At 45.4% G+C, this 19,381-nt stretch overlaps 1 protein-coding gene across 13 annotated transcripts in view; it reads right to left on the reverse strand.

Annotated features, from left to right (window-relative positions):
• Positions 1-398: 398 nt before the first annotated feature.
• Positions 399-19,381, reverse strand: part of rapgef2b (Rap guanine nucleotide exchange factor 2b) — a 94,688-nt gene continuing 75,705 nt past the window's right edge. For 4 of the 13 annotated variants that reach the window (XM_062393296.1, XM_062393288.1, XM_062393284.1 and 1 more), the window contains 23 exons: positions 18,775-18,952; positions 17,327-17,463; positions 16,335-16,493; positions 15,794-15,946; positions 15,468-15,644; positions 15,228-15,335; positions 14,916-15,119; positions 13,617-13,725; positions 13,077-13,353; positions 12,362-12,519; positions 12,003-12,017; positions 11,301-11,541; positions 10,569-10,952; positions 10,250-10,461; positions 9,700-9,823; positions 9,206-9,229; positions 7,814-8,037; positions 7,325-7,492; positions 6,519-6,668; positions 5,858-6,059; positions 5,242-5,765; positions 4,634-5,053; positions 399-3,174 (listed from right to left, as the gene is read on the reverse strand). In XM_062393296.1, coding sequence (XP_062249280.1) covers positions 4,680-5,053; positions 5,242-5,765; positions 5,858-6,059; positions 6,519-6,668; positions 7,325-7,492; positions 7,814-8,037; positions 9,206-9,229; positions 9,700-9,823; positions 10,250-10,461; positions 10,569-10,952; positions 11,301-11,541; positions 12,003-12,017; positions 12,362-12,519; positions 13,077-13,353; positions 13,617-13,725; positions 14,916-15,119; positions 15,228-15,335; positions 15,468-15,644; positions 15,794-15,946; positions 16,335-16,493; positions 17,327-17,463; positions 18,775-18,952 — 4,302 coding nt within the window. In that variant the 3' untranslated portion in view covers positions 399-3,174; positions 4,634-4,679. Of the gene's footprint in view, positions 3,175-4,633; positions 5,054-5,241; positions 5,766-5,857; positions 6,060-6,518; positions 6,669-7,324; positions 7,493-7,813; positions 8,041-9,205; positions 9,230-9,699; positions 9,824-10,249; positions 10,462-10,568; positions 10,953-11,300; positions 11,542-12,002; positions 12,018-12,361; positions 12,520-13,076; positions 13,354-13,616; positions 13,726-14,915; positions 15,120-15,227; positions 15,336-15,467; positions 15,645-15,793; positions 15,947-16,334; positions 16,494-17,326; positions 17,464-18,774; positions 18,953-19,381 lie in introns of all 13 variants that reach the window. The other 9 variants (XM_062393292.1, XM_062393291.1, XM_062393285.1 and 6 more) reach the window with 8 other exon arrangements.

Below are 19,381 nucleotides of genomic sequence, written 5' to 3' on the forward strand. Positions count from 1 at the left end.
TTTTGTCCAAAGCGACTTACAATTAGTACACTCAACATTTATGAGGGGCCATTTAGGGGTTCAGTATCTTGCCAAGGACACTTCGGCATGCAGATGGGGAAGAGTGGGATTTGAACTGGCAACCTTCTTGTTGGAGAACCATCACTCTACCCCCTACAGGCCACGCCGCCCCACATGTATGTGTGTGTGTGTGTGTGTGTGTGTTCTCCCCGAGGTAATAAGATCTTACTTATGACGAGAGGGATGCGGTGACTTTCATATTAAACTCAAACAGCTAATCTAAGGAACAATTTAGAAACAACACTAATAAAGGAAAAATTAGAGCTGGGACTTGTGCTATTCTCACAGCTCCGGATAACAAGACAATACTAGAGGAGTAAATGAAAGCAAGGCGAGACTTCAATATCTCTTTTTTATTAATTCTGACACACTGCGGGGTCAGATAGAAAAGTATGAGGGTTACACTTTTCAAGTTGCTTCCATGACTTGTGCAAACACTAGACGGTATCTGGGAGAAAAAGAAGAAAGAAAAAAAAAAAAAACTCTCAAGGAAAAACAATTTAGAAAAGAAAGACATCAAAATGCAGAAATAAATGAATAAGTGCATTTAAACCTAGGTGTTGATTCTTTATGCAGTATTTATTGATTCCCAGCTTCATATAAACTGGATGTTGAGGCATAAACATAGTACATTTGAACAAAAATATAACCAATATTTACAATTATTGTATTAAAAATACAAAAACAACCGATACGTACTCCACCGATTGTCTTTTTAAAAGACATACACAGGTCAAAGTAGTACGAGAAAGAATGAAGAACAGAAGGTCATCACCAGCTAAATGTACATTTCTCACTGACATCACACATCAAACGGAGTAGCAGTTCTACCCACTACACTTTTATCTTTACGCTTGTACATTTTTGTGCAACTTTTTGTTTTTCGAAATAGGACTCGGCCCGCTAATATGCACATTATCTTCAGAGTTGAATGAAAGTGAATGATGCATGTCACCACTGTAATACAAACAAATTATTAACAATCTATCTGCAGCCATTACAAAAAAAATAAAATTATAATATTACAATAAACAAAAAGGAACATCCCCCTCCCCCCCGGGGGAAAAAAAACACACTGCACTCATACGTCTTATTTTTTCTCAGTCTGTCGTTTCCAAGACTGATCAATGTGATCAGTGCGAATCAGTGATAGAAGAAGAAAAAAAGAAATCTGATCGTTCTGATTGGCAGCCTTGGGAAATAAAAAATAAAAAAGGAAATTCTTCATTTGTCAGCTTCCGCACCGGAGTCCCCCCCAAAAAAAAAAACACAATTCAGCCACTCCCCCTGGTGGCGCGATTCGACGGGAGGCCGGAGGAGGAACCCAACGTCCATGGAGCTGATGTCTGTAACAGGTGAGAGGGTTTTATTTTTGTTTTTCTTGAGATGAATCGACAGCAGCGGACGAGGCGCAGGGTCACTTGTGTGTACCACACCGTAACAGGGCGCTGTCCGAAGCCACGTAACACAAAGAGAAATGTCTTGACTTCATCTTGTACCGAGTCTTAAACGTCCAGGGAAGTTTCTTGAATAAGGCATTTTCTCTCCACTATTGCTTGATTCAAGAGTTGCTCCTGAAACAAGGGGATTCACGACGAGGAACGAGCACGTAAAGAAATGTACGCAATCATGGCATCGTAAGGCGCTTTGGACATTCACAAAAAAAGTTGAGGGGGAGAAAAAATAAAAAATAAAAAGCCTAATCTCAATTCATGGGTATTTATATTTTGAAAAATGGAAATGTGTGTGTGTGTATCGTAAGACTCTGTACAAGATTGGTTTGTAAAAGTTGAGCTACACTCACAATTTACATGTTGGCAGCTGCTGATGTTCACTACCCTGCTTGATCCCCTTCCGACCAAATACAAAGAGGCCACCGCTCTCAAGCCTTGAATTGTACGATCCTGTGAGCGTCTGAACCTCACACGAGAACTCAGGACCAATCTAACCCTAACCCTCTGCTCCTTTGTGATTTTGCAGAAACCAACTTGTTCCCCCAGGTTTCAGCCGGCGCTTGATCGCCTATGTGCTTTTTTTTTGCTTAAAACATCACAAACAGGCGAGTGACAGAGGCGCACGCTCTCGATGTAACAGCAAGCCACAGGATGATGAGGAGAGACCCATGTGACCAGGACCAGCTCCGGGGTCGGATCAAACCCTGGTGTCCAGGCCAAACGTCTGGTAACATCTGGGATTGTGCTGAAAGTGCTAAATCTGTAATAAACCGTCTTTTTTGTCTATGTGTCCGTACAACAACATGTACTCTGTGTGTGTGTGTGTGTGTGTGTGTGTGTGTCTGTGTCCGTACACTGTGCATGTTGAGCTTCCACTTGAACCAACACTTGATAAACGTTCACATGTGAAACACGAGTTAATACTGGATTTGTCCGAGTCCGAAACACTCAACGACAGATGGGTTGTTTTCAGTCCAGGCAGAGAAACGATGGGCTGACTTGGGTTCTCTCTCTCTCTCTCTCTCTCTCTCCCTCTCTCTCTCCCTCTCTCTCTTTTCCCCGTTTTCGGCCCCCAGAGTGCAATCAGTCAAACGAAAAGAAAAAAGAGAAATGAAATCTGAATGAAGAGTCAAGTCAACCTCTGTCTCTCTCCGTCTTCAGTCTGTTTTGTTCTAGAAAATGAGAAAGTGCAGATGAAGCTCAACACGTCATGGTGCTGTTGTGTGAACAGGGTTTCTGACAGCGACGTGTTTGTGGTTCCGTGTGTGTTTTGTGCGTCCAGGACGACCTCCCCCGACGCCAGTTAGTCTTTTTCTCAAAGTGCCAGGCATTAAGTCATCGTCTTTGACCTTCTCTCTCTCTCCATCTCCTCCTCCTCCTCTTCCTCTTCACAGTATTTTTTGTTGCATGCAGGGTCATTCAACCCCCCATGATGCTTTAAGGCAGGGGAGGGAGCCCAGCAGAGGAGTCCAACGATCGGGAGGGGCTGGGGGGGAGCCGAGTGGAGGAGGCAGGCACGTATGTAACTGATGATGAAGTCTATTGGTCTGTCTCTGTAATCCTGCCCACCCCGAACCGGTAGGGGGGGGGGGGGGGACTTCAAGTTACTGCAAGAAGGACGTCCACGTGGTCCCTCACACCGCTGACACCTGTTCGTCCTCTGTGGAGAGAGCAGACAGACACACGGTCAGAGGACGGACGCAGCACAGACACATTTTACTTTCTATAAGTAGGGAGAAGTTCACTCGAGTGACAGTTGAAGCCGGTTTTCTTTCAGGTCAAAGACATGAATCACATGTGATCTACTGTCAGACGCCTTCAGATTGATTTCCTGCCTCCTGCTCATGTCAGCGCAAATGAAAATCAACTCGGAGCGACTTGAAATTTGACAGAGACAAAGGACATTTTGTCGATTTCGTTCTGTTTTTTTTTTTTTATTGACAAATGAGTTATGATAGGTTTTGAAAAGTCCCCGGCTGGTTTTACTCACAGATGCACCAACATCAGATATATTGAATTACTCTGCCGTGCAGCGCTCTGTCACTTGCTCGTCAAAGTCCCTGTATTCACTTGAAGCCGGCGTTTGCGATGACGTTTTTATGGATAATAAAGGTTTCTCGACTAAACCTTAACAGATTCAGATAAGTTTACAGATTCCTTATGGCTGAACATTTCTGTTTAATAACTTTGAACTCCCTGCTGTGGTTTCCTGTCTTTTCTTCAGTTTATTAAAAACTCACAGCTGTGACGGATCAGAGGGTCAGAAGAAGAGTCGGCCAACAACCATCTGCTGATATATTTGAGTTTACTTTTCATTTATAGTTATTTAGAATACAGTTTATGTCATTAGGGTTTGAGAACAACGTGTTAGCATAAATTGTTAATATTTATATATTGGCCAAAATATCAGTATCTATAAATCTGAGTATCCTCATCAGCCTGAAAAGTTCTTTAATTAGAACTAGATGCTCAATAGCAACATTTACTTTCAACAAACATTTGTTAACTTTCTTATAGGATCAAAGTTTGATTCTTGTTCGTCCCTACAACTTAAAGCAGAATGTTCACTGTGATGGTTTAATTGTCTCAGGGACGTTTCGAGTCGTATTATCATCTGAACGGAAAACTAATGTTTACTACATTTCAATGATTGATTGTATGGAAAGTAGGAATTCTGATTTCATCGTCACGTCCGGAAACATCTCTTTGTTTCTGTTTCAACAGCTGGAAACTACAATATCACAGAATTCAACCAGTGCAGGCGGGTCAGGTGCGTGGGGGTGCGGGAGAATGGAAGTGCATGTTTTCAGGCATTGAGTTAGACTGCATGGGGGGGGGGGGGACCCTAACGGCACCGTGTGTGAGAGGTGAGAGGAGAGAGAGTGTGTGGCAGCAGAGAAGTGGTGAGTGTCTGATCCCACCAGGATGACTCATGCATTCTGACAGTCAACTGGCAGAAGATGGAGATTTGAAATGGGACTGGTCCTACTGGTGCTACTGGTGCTGTGCCAGCTCGTGTGAAGGAAATGGGCAGTCTCAGTCCAAGTGTGTGTTCCTGTTCACATGCAGGTTCATTGGAATGGAGAGGGGAGGGGGCAACCTGATAAATTAGTTTTTACCTGCCTCGGGGGGAGGGGCCCTGCCTGTTAACCCCCGTACACACACTCATGGTCTGGGAGTCCCAGGTGTGTGCTGTGCCACTCGCTTTGGCTTCCTCAGAGCGACTAGTTTGGGAGACAAGGACTCACCCTCCTCTTCCTCATTGCGCTCTTGGTCCCCGGCTGGCGAGCAGGTGCGGTGGAGGCCGCCCAACCGCTGTTTTGCCCCCTGTTGGGCCTGGTGGGAGTCGGGGGACTGGGTGACCATACGCGAGCGCTGCAGAGCCGTGGAGTAGTCCGGTGGCCGGCGGCCTGAGTGGATCGCTGTGGTCGTGGGGACCGACTGAGCCGGATGCTGACCCTCCGCGAGGTCGTTGATGTTCAGGGCCGTGTAGCCAGGGGGGGTTGGGGGAGGCTCCCGGTATCGGCCCTCTTTTCGTGCTGAGTGGACACAAAAGAGAAGATAATGATGAAGGCACGTTTCAAATACAATACATTGAAGGTAGTGGTGAGACAAGGATCCTGAACCTCTGGGTCACAGGACACTCCAGGCTAGATCTTTATCTGTTCTACTGCACGAAACTCCCAGAAAGAGCGCTCAAACAGCACGGCTACATGCAATCACTCACAAATGAGGCCTTTACCCCCAGCAGTGATGGGTGATGGGGACGGCCGGCCGAGATGCTTGGCCTCCTCTGACCCGGTGGATGTGATGCTACTCGTTTCTGGGTCAGCATTGACGTCCTTCCCTCCTCTTCTCTTGATGGTGCCGGTGTCCCCCTCGGAGTCCTCTCCCCAGTACGCGGCGGAGGATGACGAGGAGCTGGCAGACGCCCAGCTCCCCCTGGCCTGTGCCGCCCACAGGGCTGCAGGTCCTCCCAAGAAGGCCTCTGGTCCGCCGGGAGGGAGCCCAACGATTCCACCTCCGCCCCCACCGAAGGCCAGAGTCTCCCAGCTGCGCCCCTGCTGCATTGTCTGGATGTTGTCGTGGGAGCCGGAGGAGCACGAAGTCCAGGAGCCTCGGCCGCTGTCTGCAGCGTCGAGTGAAACACGGTCGCCCTGATCCTGAGTCAGCTCCTCTGAGCTGGGCGAAGAGAGCACCGTCGGGCAGCCGACGTAAATACCCCGACAGTCCTGCATCGAGGAATATGACCTGTGAGATGAAAAAACAAGTAACGTTAGACTACACGTAAAATCACCTGAGACAGAACAAATATTTTCAAATTGAGTTCTTAATGTCTGTACCCAAGGCTGTACTGGTCCGGGTCAGTGGCGGCTCTTCGTTCCAGCCGCGCTCCCACGATGTGAGACTCCCCGACTCCTCCGGAGTGACGGAGCCGCCTCTCATCCTGAGCCATGTCGAAAGACGAGTTACTGACGAGGCTGGAGCGAGACGAGATCTCACTGTGACCAGAGTCGGAGTAGGCGTCGCCCATCCGGTTGTAACCTGAAAAGAAAAAAGAAAGAAATGTAAGAAATGTTCTAAACTTAAAACAAAATGTGGAAAATATTCAACCCAAGTCTTAAAAGTCAATTTACAATGCGACACAACCCTGAGGAGTGTGGAACACGTTCAAATAATAAGTGTAACAGGATCCAGAGCTGCACAGTAAAGTGCGTCTGCAGATCCATGTAAGTACATGTTTTCTAGTTATAGACGACTGTCAGTCCTGGTTACTTAATGCCTTTCTTATGGCGAGACTGGTTGTGCATGAATCTGCTAACTTAATCTACAAAGATCTACAAAGTAACAACATTACCTTGGTTTGAATAAAGCAAATAATCTGAGACTAAATTCACAGAGGCGACCACCAGGTGGCATTGGTGGCACATCATGGAAGAGAGCAGGAGTTTGAGGAGTGGTGTGATAGAGGGGGGAGGGAAGGAGGATTATTGGCTTACTTACCCTTCTTGGGCGAGCTCTGGGGGGAGGTGGGAGGGGAGGAGAGCTGGGAGGAGGCGTTGGACACTGTGTCCTCTGGCTGCCTCCGGTGCCTGTCGCTCGCCTCCTCCGACAGCGACAGGATCTTCTTCAGAGATTGCGGAGAACTGGTGCCTGTGGACATGAGCGAGAAGATGAGCAGAATTAGCATGCGGAACGCTGCCATTTCCCCCCCGAGGCTGTCGGGATGCTAAACTGCTTTGTCTGGGATTTGTTTTCCTCTATAAGCTTGTTGCCAGACAGCCTCTAGGAGGCAGCAATGGCGTAAAGACAGACGCTAAGACAGGCTGCCTCTGCTATCATCTGAAATAACAGGTTGTGGAGGAGAAAGCAAGGGAAGAGTGGAGGGTGGAAGAGAACAGGTGATTTATACAGGATTGTTTTTTACTCTGTCAATAATCACACGGTTGTCAAGAGAAATCAAAACAAGAAATATGTTCAAATATTTCTGTACTGGTGGTATAATCATTAAAGTCAGAGTTTAATTCTCATGCGTTCTGGTTTAATAAATTGAGCTTTATACATTTATTAAAACAAAACCCTATCATGGTGATTTCACACCTGAACGTCCGAACCAAGGTTCTGTCTTTGTTGCATTGTTCTGGTTTGACTTTGTGATTTAGGCGAGTGTCTGACTTGTATTCACTCTTTTCCCACCTGTTATTGAACAGGTTATGATAATATCATGAAAATGATGCAAGTAAAGAAGTAAAAATGAATAGTTATCCTTAGTGTACCTAAAAATTCATGAACCTCAATCTCAATCTTACCGAAAGGCGGCAGATCTTTGACCGGGACCTTCTTCCGGGATGGGTAAAGTGCCACGTTAGGGACCTGGAGAGCCTGATTTCCTTTGGTCAGCTGCCCCCTCTGTTGACTGGCAGCTCTAGACACGACCGGGGACGTGTCTGGTCGCTTCCCACCGGCGTTCTTGGGCACTGAGTACGGGGGAAGAAAGACAATGATTTATAAGAAGAAGAAGAAGGAATTTGGTGTGTAGTGTATGAGCTAGAGAAATGATGGACAGTTGTGTCTGTGAGCAGCAAACAGCAAGTAAAACTGGCATCAACCATGTGAAACCGTCCTGCTGGTTTAGCCATTTCTATTCGCTGCCAATGAGTCTGTAAGTAAGACTGTGTGTCTCGTTACTACAGCAGTCTGTCTCTGGCCTGTGTGTCCTGGGAACATGTGTGTGTCCCCAGTTGAGTACAAAATATTTGTGAAGTCCTTGTGTCTAAAACTCTGCATCACAAACTCACGCGTACTGATGGAGGGTTCACACTGCATCGAGAGCGTCTGCAGACTCTCCTCGTTGACCTCCAGGCTGAGGTTGGACAAGTACTGCTTGACCTTCCTGGCCATCTGGGCGTCCTCGTAAAGCTTTTTGGCGTTCAGGAAGGAGCTGCGACGCACCCGCTTCTTGTGCCCGCCCGTCTGCGTGACGTCCAGCACCGCCGCATTGGCACTACCCTGACTAAGAGAGCTGCTTGTAGGATAACGCATATACACACACAGGGGGAACGTAGATTTATAGACAGGAAACACAGAAAAACACAGAAGAGGGCAGAGAGTTAGATATGGCTTCAGATTGTAAATGAACCTACAGGTGAGTATGGATATAGATATGCTACTGCTCTGCACGTAGGACATGGTATATTTAAATTAAAAAAAAGGACATGCAGAGGGGGGCTACAGCAGCTCCTCTCAACACCAAAACATTCCAGACATTCCAGGCAGCATGGGAGTGGGGGGGTGAGGAGGGAGCTGGTGTTTTCAGCCAAACAGGGGCGAGTAGAAAGGAGGGGAGTTCTACAAGTGTAACACGGTCATAGTTTACATTTCTGTGGCTTGAGTCAGAGCTGCTTGTAGTGGTAGTAAAAAGCCTTTTCTGGCTCATGACTCATGTCAAACGAAACACACACAAAAGACACAAAAGTGTTTGTTAATGACGCATCCAGTTGTATTTTCCTTTGGTGTTTTCAATGTGGATTATTTATCAAAAAATGTGGTTTTCACTGTCATAACACAAAGCCTCTGCACGGGAAGAAAACGCTCTCGTAACTATGACTCCATTCATGTCATTACATCCTTATTATCTTGTTATTACTAGATGCAGATCTTATAAATTACGAGACATTTTTCTCATAATTACAAGATGCTGAATCATAATTATGAGAACATTTCCCTTTTCATTTTAGGTGATGTTCCCCATCGGGCGCTCAGCATATGCAATGATTTCCCATTTGACCACAAGAATGTAAAGCATGACTTAAAAAAAAGCAAACACTTGATATCCAGGAATCTCTGGCTGTTCGGAGGTTTGACAAACAGATAAAAACCTCAACGTCAACATTCTGAAACTAAATCTTCATGCATTTGTTAGTTAAAACAACATATAACAAAAGGTCACATTTGCTATGCAAGGCTAGATGCCTGTATCAGTAATATAATATAATGTGGCTCAATTTATGTGTTTTGTTCCCACTAACGTAAGCAAAAGTGACCTTTTTTTGAATTCATGCCCTTCGGTTAGGCTCAGGCAGTGTTAGCAGGAGGATTAAACTCAAACTGATTAGAGGAAACAAAGAAGAAAAGCAGCTTGCAAATTGGCAGAGTGAAGGGGCCGTGGTGCAGGTGGTGACCAAACTTACCCTAAACTTCTCCACTTCTTCTTCCTAGAGGACGGGTGCCATGAACAGAGAAGCATGGGGGGCAAAGGGTGGATGAGACGAGAGAGAAAGAGAGAGGGAGACAAAGCTTAGGACAGGAAAGACCACCAAGATCACCAAAGAGAAGCAATTTCACCCACATGAAAAGTCAGCGGAGAGGGAATCAAATGGCAACAACTCCACCAGGAAGAGACATCATTAGACAAAGACACACTTTCACGGGAGCACTGTGCACATCTTATGCCAACAATGTGTATGGGGGGGGGGAGACGGTTGCCACAGAAAACAGTTGCCAGAGGGAACAGCTGCTTGGAAGAGAAGCGTGATGCAGAAATCTTAACTGAATCTATGTGAACCGGCTAACCCCAACAGAGCCTGGTTAGTCGGAGGTGAGCTGACTGCTGCTACAGGGAGGGTGAAGGATCACGTAGAATAACCTGAAATCCAGCGATAGCATTTTTAAAAGTGGTCTTCACCTTGTCCGGAACATGAGGGCCGGGTCCATGTTGACGGACGCCATGCGACCAACATGGCGGATTTCTTTGGCGATCATCCTCAGCTTCTCGAAGTTCACCAGCCCGTCCACTTTGGAGTCATTGCCTAAGATGAAGAAAAGGGGGGTTACACATCTGATAGAACGGATCAGGAGAACCGCAAGAGTAGTGATATTAATACTGCGCTTCGAAAGGGACATGTCAGAACTAGGTGCAACTTATTTTCAGATCAGAATCTGACATTTTCTGTATAACCTAGCTTCAAAAAGTGGAATTCACACAGATTAACATCTAAATATTACATTTTAATGTAAGAATTCATATCTAGGGGTTATTGAAATAATCTAGATGCTACATGCTCACTGCTTTCACGTAAAAAAAATTTTTTTTTTTAGACTCTACACAGTTGGTCTAGATAGACTAAGACTTTTATTGTCTCAATTATAACTTTGTAGCAATGACCACATATGAGCCATTACCAACCGAAGCGGTCTCTACAATCTGATATTCAGGATTTTTACGAAATAACTACCTTCATGTAAGAAGGTGAGGTCCTTCTTGATGACGGGGAACAAGGGGATGATTGGTGGCTGGAGGTTTTGATTGTTGAGCAGATTCCTGTACTTGGCCATGTTTCTGGAAGGATCAAAGAGGTCCTGCAGGTCCCCGAACAGCTTCTCATACTTGCTCGGTAGCTTTTCCCACGTCCCCCTCAGTCGGGAGACCGGAGCCAGGTTCAGACCACTGTGGAGAAAAGAGATCGTCAGATATGCAGTATGAATATGATCTTCAAAAGGTAATTAAGCCAAAATTGAACTTGTTCACAGATCACATCCATTGCTCCCTCTAACCTGATGATGGCAAACATGGAGTTGAAGTTCTTGCACTCGCGGCAGTGCAGGGCGATCTTGATGAAGTGCTTGACGTTCTTCATGCGTTTCAGCTGGTTGGGCTCCTGCGTCACCTCCGTCGCCACCCAGAAGGTCTCGTGATTGAGATTCTCCTCAAAGCGCTTCAGGCTGAACGAGCCCGTCTTCGAGCGCCGCTTGTAAAGGTCGTCGATGTACTCGGTGGGCTCGATGGCACAGAAAAGTTCAAAAGCCCTCATCGAGAGCTGGGTGGCCACCTCCACCGTGCTGAGCTGTAGAAGAGAGATCTGGCCTTCCCTCAGGAGGTCCTGGGCATCGTCGTCTGAACATAACGTCTCTGTCTCCATGTTGCTCTTCAGGTAGTATCTAATGATGGAGGAAAACTGGATTATTTTAGTGCTGGAACTAATGATCGATCGAGAAAACCACTATTTTGATTTTTATGTCATTCTCAATCCAGGAACTCTGGATATTCACCCTGGGGTCCTGGAAAATAAGCTTAGCCTTTCTGACCTTTTATAGACTAAATGATCATTTGGGGTTAATCAATAATGGCAATTACTGTTAACTGCAGCACTCATCTATTCTTATCCGACCAATACTTGATCAGGATGGTTTCTGGAGGTTCGAAGCGCACCCCCCTCCTTCAGGTAAGAAAGAAGAGGAAAAGGGCTGTGATTAGGGATTAGCCCATCAAACTAAAGACGTCATTACCTGCCGCTGAGCTGAATCCTGTCGGCCAGTTTAGAAAGCTGGTCTGGTAATCGCCTCTGCTTGATGACGCCCTCCGGCGTGACGGACACCTCGCACAGCGAATAAGCCTCCGGTGCTGCCGTCAGGGCGAACTCCCTGATAGCCTGGGCCACCACCTCCTTCGCCGTTGTGTCCTTCCCGATCATGATGTACCGAGACTGCTGGTCGGCCTTGAAGACTCGTAATACCTGGTCTGACAAATCTGTGGAGGACACATGATGGTTATGAGGATGAATGCTGAACGCTAATCAGATTTTACTGTGAGGGAACAGAAGATTGAATCTAAGCAGCACCCATCCCTTCTGTTTTGCCAAAGCCATTCGATCCCAGCGTTTTGATTGTGATGTCAACTGAAAACTACATTTCCCATCATAAATTAGTTTGATTGGAAACAAACCTTAAAAAAAAAAAATCATATGGTCCCAAGTCTCCAAAGATTAAAATCACTTCCCACGTGTCCACAGAAATCTGAGAGATCAGTTGTCAGAGCAGCGCAGTTAGCGTTACACAGCAGATACGCTGATTTATTGAGTTTATGTTACATCTGCAAACTAGAGTACAGCAAATGTATTAATGCTGCTAAGTTTGAGAGTCTGAGAACATTGACAAAGACTCTGCTGTGCTAAGAGAAGCAGGATCACGGGGAGAGAAATGGATACTCACTTAGTATGACTGGAACTGGAGGGAACATAAACAACATGTGACGGGACAGGAGTTAATAAAGATACAGTGAAAAATAAAGAGGTTATAGTTCTACCACTGGAGCTTTACAGCAGTGGACAAAATGTACTGCAGGGCTGGACAATGTGACTTCATATAAATACTGAGGGATGAAATACCTAAGCTATATCTGTGTTAATCAGTGTAAATTAATCACAGAGTTGTGGGATCAGGTTGAAAAGACACTTGGATCTATAAAAGGTGTTAAACTCTCCTCATCATACTGTGGTTCTCAAGCTCAGAGATCCACTTTCCACTGTGATATTTGCCACATCACATTTACTGGGCAGTTGAAAACGCACCTGGCTGGTTGTTGAAGTCGAGGATGCGGTGGTGCGACTGCAGCAGGTCGGGGTTTGACGACGACAGGTTCCCACTGACGGGCAGAGCCGGGGCGATCTGTTTGGACTGTTTCATCCCCACGATGCTGTCGTCCTGTGATTGGCCCACGCAAACGTCACTATGGAAACAAGACAGAGCGTGAGGGAGGGGGAGGCAGCAGTTCTGTCAGCAACAGGCAGAGGGCGATGTTTGTGTTGGATAGAATTGGAGGTGTGGACTCTGGCTGTAGAGAATATATTCCTTTCACATCTAAGGCTGGTTGACTGGTGCTTTGACAGGAGCACATGCGGGTCAGTGAACAGAAACATCTATTTAAGATCTGTGCTGGTTCATTAGAACAACAAACCGGATGACTTAGCAATCACAGTTAGAAAGACTCAACATTGCAATAGAGAATGAAATAAGTATCTCAGATTTTTCTTGTAACAATTTTAAAATATACACCTTTATTATAAACTTCTATTTGTTTTTCTTGCTAAATCAAAAGGCAACTCTTAGTGTTGAATGTTAATCATTTGAACAGTATATTATTGCATCATTAATGCTAGAAGATGAGATACATCAAGACCTGTCAGATTCAGGGACACCATCAATCACGTCTTACGTCTGCCTCAAACGTAATTAATCAAGTTGGTAATTAGCCATGCTACACAAAAAGTAAATATGTCTAATTACTTGTATGGTTTGGGAGGCAGGATGCTGGTGAGCGTCTTGTCAAAGATCTTCTTCAGCTTGTTGCGTCCTCCCACCGAGTTGCTCTTCGCCTTCTTGCTGACCTTCTCCAGGCCCATCACCTGCTCCACGTCCACCGCCAGGTCGGGGATGGAGTAGCGGCTGGCCTTCTTGATGTCTCCGATCTTCGGGAGGTGTGGCGCCCCGTTCTTCCTGTCGTGCTCCTCCTCGCCGTCTAAGTCGTGGTCCTGTTCAGGCCTCGTTAGAAGATCTTTAAACACTAGAGGTAAGAGACAAAGAGCAGATTCAAAGGGATGAGTCATATTCTTGGTGTTAGTGCAGATGACATCATTCTGACTAATGGCCACCTTGTGAATTCTTGTCAGTCCCTCTCTCTATTCATTTATCTTGAAGCACTTCTGTCTTTCTTAAAGTAGGTGCCAACCAGGCCTTTCTTTAGCGTCAAATCATTGAGCTCACATTTATTTACATTAATGGGACATATGACAAAAGAACGATGACTCGTGAAATCTATTTACTTACCTAAAAGGTTTGTTTTCACAGTTATGGACAAGTGCGTGTTGTTCTTCAGGATCTCGTTGGCTTTGTTGAGCTGGACGTTCTCAAAGTTCTGCCCATTGACCTCTAAGATCTGCAGACAGAAGAGATCCGTCATTAAACTCCATTGTTAAACTGGTGTGTAAGAGAAACATTAAACAAATCTCACTGACTCCTTCTGTCAGACTGCATCCGAATAGTGTTAAACCTTAAACTGAAGGAAATGACCTCTGAACTTTATTCTTTGTAGTCAACAAAGGCAGGTAATAAATTGTCGAAAGCTGGTTTGTTTTACAAAGCGACATTTAGACAAGCATGTGTTTCTGACATTAACGAGGGCGGCGCCACCTTCAAATTGTCTCGTCTTGGTCTTTACAGCTTGACCTCTGTATAAGGGCCGGATATTTGCATTCAAATGCAATCTGCCAACCAGGCTTCGCCCCCTCCTCTTTAGTGGGAGAGGAAATCACCTTTGACTGTAAGTTAAGCACTGGCTACCCTCTGCTGCTCTTCTGCCAGTAAAGACTGACTAAATATTTGTGTTGGGATGAGAAGCGATTAGCGAGATGCTGAGGTTTACAACAGAGGGACTAATACTCGAGATGTGAGATTAATACTCTCCTTAAAAGTGGAGCTCTGAAATGTTCTGAGTTAACGACGACAGTAACCGAGGCAGAATCTGAAGTGTCCAAAAAAAAAAAAAACTGAACGTGAGAGCGGGTATGAGAGAGTGAATGCTTCCAAACATGTCAGCTTCTCCGCTTCCTTTTGGGGAAACAGCTGCAGGGGATGTTTGTGGAGTCAGGAGGGCTTAACTCGCATCCAGACACTCTCAAGATGGTTTCAAGGATTAAGAGACTTTGCTTAAAGCTGTGAGGACGGCCGGGTGTGAAAACAGTTGAGAGTTTCGGTTGCGAGGAGAAAGCCAACACGGGGGGGCGGCGCCTGCTGCTACTGGCGAGTTCAATTTCAGAGTTTTAGAATGAAACCCTGTTCAATTCAAGTTGGAGCTAAATGTAAAACCGGTTTCACAAGAAGAATTAAATTCTGTGTGACAGGAGGGATTTCTCCTCAGTTTTAGACGACTGTGGGAAAGAATTTTTTGAGACTGATGAACTTTAAAAAGTTGGAGGTTATGTGCAGCTACAACACTAAAATGGAATAAATCAAATCCCAGAACTGTATATATATTGACTGATAAAGATGGTGACGTAGAGGAAGTTATGGAGGATGGTACCAGTGTCCTTAAATGATATGCAAGGTGTTAAGGGGAAGCTTTCTTACCTGATCTCCGCGCTTAAGGCCGACTTCTGCTGCTTTGCTCCCGGATTCCACCGCATCGATAAAGATGCGAAAACCTTTCTCCTGACCTCCGAGCAGGGTGAACGCCAGAGGAGAGTCCCTGGATGGCTTGGTCAGTGTCACTAGCCGCGGCTTGGCTTTAGCAGCACATGCTATATTTAACAGTCTGAGGTGCCCACACATTTTCTGGGAGAAGGAAAAAACAACACACAGATGTGAGAAACGTGACACAAATTGACCCAATGCAGTTTCACACCTTCAAAATGCTCTACAAAGTGGATTTGTTACACTTACTTCTTTCTCCAGATTGCTTTCAAACTCCTCCAGAAATTGAGTCATGGCAGCGTCACCCTCAAAGTCATTGAAATGATTGTTTACCCATAGCAAGACTACCCGTGTAACCTGGAGCAATCACATGATCAGCACAGGTCAACATACAGTTTACTGGTTGTGTAGACATAATGTTCTGTGCATGCAATCTACTCAATCATTCAATTAATTGCAGTATTTATTATTTAATAATTTATTCATTACTTCTAGCTGTACCTTGTCCCTGAGACTGGGGTCATGGAACCACTCCAGGAGCTTCTTGCCCACGACCATGGGGCTGGAGAGGAAGGTCCTGTAGGTCAACAGGAAGTCCTCGATGTATGTGGGGTCCACCACCGAGTGCTCCTCCACCAGGTGCATGGTGAGACGCTCCGGCGTGCCCTGAGGTTTAACATTGAAACATTATTTTTATATAATAGAGGTCTGGTCATATATTTTTAGACATAATCCCTCAGATATCTGATGCCAAACCAAGCACTCCTGACATTTCTTTGGGATTAAAGTAAATTGACTGAGGGCAGATTTTTCACCTTGATCACAATGTGTCCTTTCCTGGTGCCGGTGCGATCCAGCTCGCGGTGTTCCTTCACCATGACGATCTCACCTTCCTCCTCGACCTTCTGCATGTTCTTCTCCACCTGGTTGAGGATGCAGCAGTAGTCTTGCTGGGCTATGCACACAAACTGGACAAGACCCGGAAAAACAAGCGTTACAGGCAGATTTGAAAAAATGTATTAATTCATTCTTAATCTTCTAATCTAGTGTCATCTCTTGATGACAGTTTAAGAAGGAGATTTTCTTGAAACTTTTCTCTGTCGTTACTTTCACCTCACTCCCATTAAACACACTTGCTCTTTACATGTGTCGACCGAGTCGCTTTCAAAATATCTAGGGGATGCTACTGTCCAAGATGATTTGAGCTCCATGAGTTCCAACACCTTTAGCTCAAGTGGCTCTCAGTGACAGCAGGGGTCACGCCATGATTTCACACCAAGATGAAGAGGAAATTGACTCGATAACCTCAGCAGTGGAAGAGCTCAGTGGTCCTGTACAAACATATTATTATCCTACCTGGCAGTCGTCCACCTTGGTCTTCATCACACCCTTCATGTATTCCTTCTCCATGGTCGGTGACACACCAAAGCTGTTTCCCATACACAGGATCTCCGTTCGGTTGTCGGGATACGTCACTTCCACCGAACCGTTGAGAATCACTGACCAGGAATCCAACTGTAGAAAAACACCAGGCGATGGTGGTTAGACGTTAGAAGAAGAAACGAGAGCAGGAAAAGAAAACAGCAGGAGAAACATTAATAATGATGAAATAATTAATACTAAGGTTCCCAACAGCTGTTGTCAATGAACAAGCCAAGTTATTAATCAAAAAGAACCACATGCAGTAACTACACAATGTTGCTGCAACTAACAGATGGTTTCTAACTTTCCTCTGAAAGATTCAGTAATAGCAGGAGAATATTAAAACTGCCCAGCGAAACACAACTAGAATAAGTTACAATGCACTAGAAGTATTGTTATAAGTTGCAATTGCTTGATTTGAAAAGAGGTTACTCGTTTATTTTTCATTAGCTGGGATTGTTTTAAGAATTCCTGAAAAGCTGACCCACATTTTAAAGATTCACAGCTTTAAAGCCGACAGCGACTCCGTGAACCTTGAGTTCCCTGTGACTGGAGATTTAGTTTCCAGGCCTTCGAGGCAAGTTCTCCTCTCTATTGTTTGAGTGCATTATAGCAAAACGATCGAATTGTCTCCATTGATATGCTCTGACCAGAGAGAAGGAGAATAAGTGATGCTTGCTTTCGTAGCCTGAGGGAACCCAGAGGGGCATGGTGATAAAGAGATGTCGGCTATTCAAGTTTAATAGAGCAGAAAAACATCAAATGGAAAAATAGAGGTTCATTGGCGTGAAGAGGTGAAACTACTGTGCAGGTCAAACACACACACAGAAACACACGCACACACATATATATGAATACAATTGAAGGCAAACAATGTCACAAGACAAGGATTATTCAGCTAAACACAAATGTGGAGCAACACACACCTCCTCTCCGTCGTTGAGAACGATGGTTCCAGCGCGTTCCACTACAGCAAAAACCATGACAGCGCACAGTTCCCTCCTCACTGACATGGTCATGTTTGCAAACGCTGGCAGTTGATGCATGAACTCCAGTAATTGCTCTGTGTGGTGGAGAGAGGAGAGGAGAGACAGCGGAGTGAGTGGAGGGAGTTTAGGAGGAAAAAAACAAAAGAGCAAACAGAGTCTTGACACCCAGAGGAGAGAGAGAGAGAGGACGTGCAGCTCTCTTGGCCCGCCCGCTCCCGTCCTCACTTCCAGCCTAGAAGGCACGAGCATCAAAATGGATCATCACCACAATGAATAGCCAACAGAGGAATCATTATCTGGAGAACATCAAGCCAAATATCAATTCCATTGATAAAAACTTTCAGGGCGAGCCAAGAATAATCGCTGACACTTCGCTCCGTGACCCCTGTGTGGGTTCACTGGAGACACTGAACTGCGACAGAAATCAAACTGAGAGCTCCGTCAGCGGTGAACAGGTTTAACGGATGTGCTCAAACAAATGATCCCAAAAAATCAATGGTCTAATCCTATCTTGAAATCTCGAGATGTATCTGAGAATCTCTACAGCTGCCTAATAATCTTTAGAGATATATATTAATGCAAATAGTAGTAATGTTTCTGTTTTCACTCTTTTGAATGTATTGTCTACCATCACTGTCTCCCCCACTGGCTGGCCAGCAGCAGTCTGGCGTCTAGGCTGACCTGTGCTTGGCATGGTGACAGCGTTGTGTGTGAAGCTATGGAAGCACTGAAAGTTTAATGTGCTGGGAGAGGTGAGGCGAGAGGATGTGCCGGAGTGACCTAGAAAAGCCTGCCGGCAGAGGGAGGGGGGGCATCAGCAGAGAGGGGGGGAGGAGGGGGTTGGCACTCGTTGTTACGCTCTCTGCATTCAATGCATCATCCTCCTCCTCCAGTCCACATCTGTAGCTGAGCTCTAAGAGTGTGTACTCTACTTTCTTTCCAACGTGCCTATCATTCTCATTGGAGTTGAGTCATCATAGCTTTCAGGGATATGATACTTCAAGCCTGATGTGGCTTTGAGAATTACTCGAAAGCTTGGCTTGTAAACTAGAGCAGTTCAGACTTCAAACAAATGTAAATTTGCTGTGACCGATTTAAATAAGAAGTGTAGGGTGTGTTTTTTACACAGATAACTGAATTAAGCGTAAACTGGGACGAGCACTGTCCCAGTCGTTTCCCCATTTGGTCCCAGCTTAGAGCAGCTCTGTGTTTTTTCGGTGACATCTTTAAATCCTATCAATCTCTCAAGAAATCTTGCAAACACTGTACTTTCAGATTTCCACAGAAATAGACTTCTAAAAATACACTGCACCACAAATCCAAATAAATCTATTTATAAGCTAAACACAAACACTATGCTTTAGAACTCCTGACTGGGCGCTCACCTATGTCATCATCGGTTCTGTCCATCGGGTCCTTCTCCAGACAGTCGCGCACAATGTCCCGACTCATGAGGGGGTCCGACGCTCGCTCGATGTCCTCCTCATCGTCGTCCTCCTCGGAGTCCACGGCGGTCTCCGGCAGGCCACTCAGGTCCATGTCACAGGGTTCGTTCTCTGTGGCCTACACGAAGAGGGGAAACAAACAAGGAGTTAGTCATTGATTATTGATTAACATAGGAGGGGATTTCTCCATCCAACGTCAGCGGTTGGCAACATACAGCCGGCTGTAAACACAACCATCAGGCCAGAGTTTGAATCTATGCAAGTGTCTTTGAGCAAGACAACAAATCACCCACATGTTCATTTCAAAAGCTGTCAGCTGCTGACAAAGCCAGACACCAAACTCACGATCGACTCTACAAGCTACAGAGCAGAATTTGTAAACAGCCAGTGGATGCAGAGGAGCAGGCACATACAAACCGCGCAAATCACACAACATCACAAACCTCTGCTGCGACATACTGCATTTAAAAAAAAACCTCCAGATTTAAGCCATTTCACGAAATTGATGAGGTATTCAGTAATGTATGATCATCAACACTCCATACCA

This window comes from Platichthys flesus, chromosome 8 (genome assembly GCF_949316205.1).
Source record: "Platichthys flesus chromosome 8, fPlaFle2.1, whole genome shotgun sequence".
In the NCBI taxonomy this organism is placed as follows: domain Eukaryota; kingdom Metazoa; phylum Chordata; class Actinopteri; order Pleuronectiformes; family Pleuronectidae; genus Platichthys; species Platichthys flesus.